This window comes from Panicum virgatum, chromosome 7K, assembly GCF_016808335.1.
Source record: "Panicum virgatum strain AP13 chromosome 7K, P.virgatum_v5, whole genome shotgun sequence".
In the NCBI taxonomy this organism is placed as follows: Eukaryota; Viridiplantae; Streptophyta; class Magnoliopsida; order Poales; family Poaceae; genus Panicum; species Panicum virgatum.
Window position 1 is genome coordinate 48,280,491 of NC_053142.1, and position 7,993 is coordinate 48,288,483.

A 7,993-nucleotide genomic window follows, 5' to 3' on the forward strand; every position below is an offset into this window, starting at 1 on the left:
TTTGATCTTTAGTTGTTTGGTGTTGAACTCTTTTGACACCAAAACATTAAACATACAAATTGATTGTACGCCAACGGTCTCTGATCACATTATACATATACAATGATACAAATGACAACTGCACTCTCCCTAATGACCAATTTGATCATGATGAAGTGCTACACATCCTCGTTCCAGTTGCCTACAAAATTTTCTTCCTGCTGCCTATCAACCCATTATTCCACCCCCTCTTTATACACCCCAACCCAAAGGAACATATATAAATGTACACAAAAGAATAACTGAATCAGCCACCAGGAAGTGCAGCAGTGGCCACCTCCAAGATTGGATAACCATCTTGTGTACTGTACACAAAAAAAGAAACCATGTACAACTCAGATCAAAGTTCTCAACCGTGTCACCAAAGATTGCATGCTCTCTAGCTTTTCATTCAGCATCATGATATCCTCAGTGCAGCTCTGATCTTCCGTGTTGCTTGCCTGGGAAATCATTGCCGCACATTTAGCCTTGGATTCAGAAATTTCAACTTGAAATGAAGAAATGGTTGCTTCTAGTGTGTTTTTCGATCCCATAACATCTGCAATCACTTGCATAGTTGGAGTCCTAGGAGTGCCGATGCTGCCAAAACTGTTCTGCCTGCTGAGCCTCCTGGGGCTAAAGATATTATCCATGCCTCCACTTCCTGTCATGGCACAACATCGTAAAGACATTTGAATCCACTAGAAATGGCTTCCAAAGCTTTTTTTTTAGTCAAGTGAAAGGGAATGAAAGAACAGAAATAATAAATATTATGAGAACCCTACAGCACTAACAACCATGAAACCGGAACTTGCCTGCGCACTACATACTTAGTAGAAACCTTCTAATTGTGCAATATCAAGGTTACTTTTTGGCAGGAGAAATCATGTCCTGTAAATGTTCTAATAATCTAAGTTCTGTCAATCTTGCAAAACTGTATTAAGCATTTTAAAAAAATCAGATGGACCTACAAGGAACTAAAGAATAAGAATAGTTGTCCATGATAAATGCAATTGCATCTAGCTGCCCAATCTCAATTCAATTGTGAACAATTATGACAAGGCAAAAGGTGCCAAAACCCCTAGAAATCCCAGAGCACTTACAAGAGTTGTAATTCAAATAAATTGTGGGGAGATCCATACCTAGGTTACGAAGTTGTTCTATAGTTCCCTGCCCAAGAGATTTGTCAAGCTTAAGGAGGCGAAGAATTCCAGCAGTTATCCTCCCCATCGCATCAGCTTCAGATCTGCAAAGCATGGCGAGGTGCTCTAGTTCTTCTTTCGTTGCAACTGCCTCGATCTGTGCTCTCAAATGAATAAAATTGCTCAGGAAGCATATTAAAATTTGCAACAGTTTTAGACAATTAATCGAAATGTGTTCATACCGGTTCTTTGACAGAAAACTTAACATTATCCATTGTCCACTTGGCACCCTCAATCTCATCTTCACCAATGACCATGGTAGCTTCAACATCAACACCATGGTCCCCAACAGAACTTGCATTATTAAATCCACTGCCTATTTGATGATTATATGATGTTCCTTTTCCAGAGCGTTGATCTCTCAGGCGAGGTTTTATTGCCTGCAAACCTTCAATTCCAGCCTGCAGGTACAGAGTATCAAACAATTGAAAAGCTTAAAGCCTAAAGGAATGCCAAACTGAAATCCAAACTGAAATCCAGAGGCATGACAGTCAGGTACCTTAAAGCGATCCACAGGAAATGCCCTTTTGGGTGATGCCTTTCCTGTGTCTCCCAAGTTAAACCGGTTACTGCTCTTTCCAGAGACATGTAAATTCCTGAAGGTTGAATGCCAACATTTTTCTTCTCGACTGATACGATCACCTCCACGAGTTGGAGTAAAACAATCTCCAACTTCTTCCGTTCCTTCAAGTGCAAATAGCCAATTTCGAAGCTCAACTGACACATCAAGATCATCTGGCACCCCGAGATCGAACTTTGAATTGACATCATCAACTTTGGACCTTTCATCTGTAATTTTGGGGGAAAAGAAGAGAAACTAATGATTAATGGAACTAGAAAAGCAGCAAAACAAAAACTTGAGAACTTGCTCTGCATCTCAAATAAGGAATAAAGTATTTTTCCTCATACACTATTTCAACTGTAACAGTTACTTGAACTTGAGCATGTTATAGTTAAAAAGAAATCCATATCTGGCTTGAGATGCAAAGGAGACAAGTCATGGATGGTGGAAATGAACAATGATTATTGATCTGAGAACCATGTATTTTATAAATTTACATTATGGTTGTGTTTACAACAACAACAACAACATAGCCTTTTTTTCCCAAGCAAGTCGGGTTTCATCTCTAGCCTACCCCAACTTGCTTGGGAAAAAAGGCTATGTTGTTGTTGTTGTTGTTGTTGTAAACACAACCATAATGTGGAGAGAAGTTAATATCAGGTCGTGCTAAATTATGTGGTTAGAACTATCCTGGGTACCTAAGGAATGCTGGATATACCTATCTCATATATCACATCTCAAATCTCGCAACTGAGCACAAACAATCAATTCTCCAGCACACGAACATAGTTTCTTGAAGTAACAAATCAAATGACAGTTGTGGACACTTACTTTCCTCCTCGGTGAGATGCGACGATTTGAATAGTTTTGCAAGTGGGCCAGAAGATAAATCCTTTAATCCCCTCAAGAGGCCTTCCCCTGGACCGCCATCAGGCCCCAGGATACCAAACCGATGCAGTAAAGACTCGGTATAAGTCATTCCACCTCCAAGACGAACACCAGATACCTTAGCTGAAACATTCAAGCTATGGCATTCCATATCTCGCATGTCATAAGGCATTACGTGAGTGATGTTTATATCAATAAATTGAGCTTCTTTATCCTGTTGTTTGCTCCGATGATCAACCCAAAAGACTGCTCTCATCTTGGGATGCCCATTTTCATGCACCACAATGTTTTGTTCGCCAGTCACTGCAATGCCATTCTCATAAATCATAGAACTCTCTCCCTCCAAACAGTTCACAGAGACAGTTCTCCACAACAAATTAGTAGTGACCGCAAAGGCACCACCTAGTGTGCGATGAGAAACTTTTACGAACAGATCCTCTCCCCCAAATTGAACCAAGGGCATATTTATGTCATGTGCCGACAAAGATTCCAAGAAATTGAGCTGGAGGTTGTTCATAGTTAAGCTCACAGCTGTATCACTTGGCAATTTATTCTCAAATTTGTCAGCCGAGGATTTGGTCACCCCAGACTTGCTACCTTTGCTGACCTTTGAAATACGCTCTGCAACTTGACCAAAGTAAGTATAGAAACCTAGGACAAAAAACAACTGTTCCACTGAGGTATTGGACGTAAACTGTTGGAAAGCAACACCAATCCTTACAACACCCTCGGGGGGTGGCACATCCAACAAAGGGCTACCGTCTGCGGTAACCATAGCTGCCTCAAATCGGATGTCATCTAGTTCAATACATTTCCACAAATTTGCAGAGGAGTCCCTAGCTGCTCTCTGTCCATTTGAAGTGCTAGAAGTTTCGAGCGAGAGGCTTAAACGAGAAGCCCTAGTAGCCCACTTCATTTGACTTGCATCAACAGGTTGATATTCCCAGAGAAGGAAGCAAGCTGGATCCCTATCAAGGTTTAGCAATGAACATTTTGCTGATGGTGACTGGCAGAAGTATAGGTCTTCCACATGAAGTCGTGCACCTGAAAATGATGATTGAGGACACGTGTTCTTGGTTCCGCTGCACCTTGTGATTTCCTCAGAGTCTAATGGAACGGAGAGATCAAACTCTTTAAGGGAAAATGACAGACTGCTGATTGAAGAATCAGGCAAAACAGTATTGCGGTTAGGCATAACTCCATCAGCCAAGAACGATGCAATCCTTAAGCAGGACTGCTCCTGGAGGGTTACCTAAGAATGAAGAAGCACAAGAAATATTTTTAAGCAGAAAATGCTAAAGAAACAAACTTCACTGCATACATGAAGGAGACAAACCGTAAGAGGCTGGCATGTGATCACAGTTTTTGAAGCAAACTTTGGAGGTGATGGAGAAGGTGTGATCTGAAGACAATAGAAAGAAAACAAAGGAACCCCGGCAGCAAATTCTAATAGCTGATTCCCGAATGGATAGATTGGAGGGCAAAAATTTTGACCTGATAGAATCAAACATTGAGATCAGACTCAACAATATTTATGGATATCTAATCTGGCAGAAGAATTATAAATAGTTAAGTCACCAAAGTCAGGCACAGGCAGGGGCTCTTGTGAAACTGCTTGCATAGATGGCTGTATCAATGTGCACGGAGGGCGAGAGAAGGTGTCTCTGCAGCAACATATCCATACATGAGGCCCAGCAAAGGTTTTTCGATACTTTCTATAACTCAGCTAGATCACAAATTCCCTTACTTAATTCATGTCAAATTTTAAAGTACCCTATTTTCGACATGGTATGAACCTTGAGTAACCCAAGTGATACAATATGATGGTTTTATGCCATTTAATGCTTTTGGCATGAACAGTCCCACTATCCTGTATTCAGCATTGCATGCACCCTGAGTAATCTCAGCATTAATAGTGCATAATCCAAAAGATGTTTGTTTAATGCCATTGATAGTTTAGATATGATGAAGAGTCACTAGTACCAGAGACAGACATAGTACCTCAGAAACAGCCCACCAACGTTTATGCAAGACAAGCTCTTCGAACACTCCCCATCTGAAACGCTCGCCTTTAATATAAAGAAAAACTCATTATAAATCCTCTAAGAGGTCAAACATCCAAATCTATCATATCATCAGCAGACTCTATTAGCAGTGACCAAATCATACTACAAAATAACAATGGCAGCCAGAGGAAATTACCCGTGAGAAGAACAAAGACTGCATCAGAAGTTCAAGTTGAAACTCTGTTGGTACAAAAGATTTGATAAACAAGTCATTATAGCAGGACTAAAAGTGACACATTTGAAATTATTTGGCACTACTACTGACCAGTATCTTTAATGCAGAGGAATATGTGATCTACAATAATGGAAACCAAGGAAGATCCTGCTGCTTCTGCAAGCTGGTCAAGAAATAATAAAAGGTAATAAGGATACAATTGAAACATGTATACACCTTACTGCATGCACCACAATATCAAAAGTACAGAGAAGAGAAGGTAAACCTGCTGAGCTTTTGGATCCACATCGCCCCTGTTTAGGCACACAGATACCCCAGTCATGAACCGAAGAAAGGCTCGTAAGCCTGTCAAAAATATTTTTTAGAATTGAGAAATTTTGCAAACAGAAATTGAAGTAATAAAGAGAGTGGTCAAGCTTCACGGACAGGAAATGATTACCAGGCTCACTTAACGCAGGACAGACAGCTTCGGTAATATGCAGTTGAACCTCAAGCCCAAGTGGATTATTTTGTTCTGTCCGTTGAACCGTGATCTGAAGTTCAAATCAACGTGTCAAGAAGCACAGGAAAAGGGAAGTTCAACATAAACGAACAAATTAATGAATTTTACACAAAATGTTCCAAAACTCAAAGCTCTCACATTAGCCTCCCCAGATATTCCTTCCAAAAATCTTTCACCACCAAAGAACATCCGTTTTGCACCATCATCATCTCGTTTATTATCTTGACTGCTAGAAGAGTTAAATCTTGCATCGGTGAACATGTCAGGATGAGGTAATAGATCAACTGACAGTGATTGCCATTCCAGTTTCTGTGAATTTTAAGAAAATATATGTGATATCAGAAGTCCTTTATGACTTTGAAAGTTTCAGTTTGTGATAGATCAGGAAACAGTAAAAAGCAGGCACTAATCTTCTGGAAACAAGTAGGGAACATCAAACCTTGAAAACATAAATGAATCCTTTGTTGTTGGAGAAATCCCTTGCTTCTTTCAAGTTCACTACCTATAAACATTCATTAAAATCAGGCAATGCCATAATACCATTTATTAAATAATTATAATTTGAAATCAGAATGAGTACCTGCCATTTTTCATTTGTTGTGTACAGTACAAGATCACGAAATGTGATAGCTGCTAGCGGTGGTGACCTGATAGTTAGAAGCGATTAGTGTTCCTTTTTCCAGGCACAAAAAATTGCAGCGAAGTTGGGGGAGGGGTGGATGAGATAAACAACCAAGGTCTGAGTTTGCAAATGACTCATGCTAAATTGAACTCCAAAGGTGCTCAAATAGTCAAATATTAGTAAATACCATGTTGCATCTCCCCGTCGGCGAGACCCTCCATGTGTTTCTAGGAGCAGGTTCACAATACCTACTTGTACTGTCATTCCATCTGCAATCTAAGCCCAATATAGAAGATCAAACCCCATTCCTAGTTCAGTTCTTGCATAAAATATGTATTGCTTCAACAAAGTTATCCATACTCTAAAACAGGGCAGAAGAGCAGAGAAGAATATATCAGATCACAGAGAAAATGGATAAGTTTAAATTCAGCCATCATGGAATTGGCATTACAGTCATCACAGAGCAAACATCAGAATATTGATAATTATCTGCGTAAACTTTTGGAATGTGTGTGTGCGCTAAACAACAAGTGCAAGAAAACATACCTTATCTGCATAGCCATACCCACTGCTTTTAGTTGATGATGGAGATGATGCAGTGCTAAAAGGGTTGGAAATAACAGAAAGAACTAAAATTACTGAACTGTCAGACATTGGCACTAGATCGCAACATATAGAAATGAAAATTACCTGCTAGGGCTGAGATTTTCAGAATCGTCCTTCTCTACAAGCACGAGATCAAGCTTGTCAATGTTCACCACAATAGGCTCCACTTGTACATTTGATACAGATGGTAACTGCAGTGATAAACATACGATCCCGTTACCAACAGTAAGAAATGCAAGGTTATTAAGCATACTACCAGGCTATTGTTGACTTCAAACTCAGGCTTCGCTGCCATTTGAGCGTAAGGGTCCAAATCTAGCAAAGACGACCTACTGGCCACTATTTCGACAATATCCAGACAAGAAACTCACCAAACTCCCTCCCTTCCAACTGTAAATTCCATAATTCTGACAACTTTTCAAAATTAACATAAGTGCAGCAAATTTAACACAAGTGCCAAGCAAACTCAGCACATTTAACACAAGTGCTGAGGAAACTCAGAAAATTTAACACAAGTGCTGAGCAAACTCAGAAAAATTAACACAAGTGCTGAGCAAACTCAGAAAATTTAACATGACGGGTCAAATTTAATACAACAAAGAACTTCATGAAATCATCATTATAACATAAGCACTGAGATACAGCTCTAATTTTCTCCACCACGAAGATTATCTATCACAACGACAGGCAACGTCACAACTGCACCACGCACAATTGCTGTTTTCTACTGCCCACGAGCACAAGTAGAGTTATAACAAAAATTACGCGAATACATCAAACTTGGGCAACTTGGGAGCAGCATGGTCAAAAATCTACCACCAATGCGGCCCATAAGGCCCCAGGGAAAATAGTAAGGCAGCTGAAATACACAAAGTTACGAGCGGAAGGTGGAGGCATCTTACCGTGATCTGCAGCTTCCCGACGCGCGCGGTGTCGACGGTGAGCGCCGGAGGCAGCCCCAAGCTCGCGTGCAGCGCATCGCCATTGATATCTGGGACCCCGCCAAATCACACCCGGAACCAAAAACTCAGCACCGGAATCAGAAAAGAGAAAACCCAATGAAATCAGCACCCGAGGTGAAGACTTTAGATGGGACTAGGGTTCCTACCGAGGTTAGAGAGCTGCGCGGTGCGGCCCTGGAGCTTGAACTGGTCGCGGGAGAAGGACTTGAGCCAGTACTTGAGCGTGTACTCCAGTGCCCGCGCTATGATCGACTCCATCTTCCCCGGCTACCAGAGTGCCCCGGACGGTTCCCGTGGGGCGGAGCGGCGGCGGGGACGGTTTGCCCGGTGTCGGTGGTGGCGCGCCGCCGGATCGGAGGTGAGATTCCGGCGAGATGGAGAAAGAGAGGT

At 41.2% G+C, this 7,993-nt stretch overlaps 1 protein-coding gene across 2 annotated transcripts; it reads right to left on the minus strand.

The window, feature by feature from the left end:
* Positions 1-7,993, minus strand: LOC120641867. Of its 2 annotated transcripts, XM_039918173.1 has the most exons (20): positions 7,750-7,993; positions 7,544-7,632; positions 6,726-6,832; positions 6,582-6,636; positions 6,223-6,311; positions 5,994-6,060; positions 5,853-5,915; positions 5,552-5,722; positions 5,351-5,444; positions 5,177-5,256; positions 5,002-5,074; positions 4,873-4,916; positions 4,672-4,739; positions 4,249-4,334; positions 4,007-4,164; positions 2,614-3,922; positions 1,720-2,009; positions 1,403-1,621; positions 1,161-1,317; positions 1-682 (listed from the first exon to the last, which is right to left on the minus strand). In XM_039918173.1, exons 1-20 carry the CDS (start codon positions 7,859-7,861, stop codon positions 375-377), a joined length of 3,639 nt encoding a protein of 1,212 aa, XP_039774107.1. In that variant the 5' UTR covers positions 7,862-7,993; the 3' UTR covers positions 1-374. The 2 variants fall into 2 exon arrangements, with proteins under 2 accessions (XP_039774107.1, XP_039774108.1); XM_039918174.1 differs by lacking the exons at positions 7,544-7,632; positions 7,750-7,993 and having other exon boundaries at positions 82-682; positions 6,582-6,586; positions 6,726-6,825.

Excerpts from the sequence above, each read along its gene's own strand:
- LOC120641867 (XM_039918173.1), bottom strand. The coding sequence starts at position 7,861 with ATGGAGTCGATCATAGCGCGGGCACTGGAGTACACGCTCAAGTACTGG. Across the intron at positions 6,312-6,581 it reads GGTATGGCTATGCAGATAAG|ATTGCAGATGGAATGACAGT; the intron begins GTATGTTTTCTT and ends TATTGGGCTTAG. Across the intron at positions 6,061-6,222 it reads CGACGGGGAGATGCAACATG|GTCACCACCGCTAGCAGCTA; the intron begins GTATTTACTAAT and ends TCTAACTATCAG.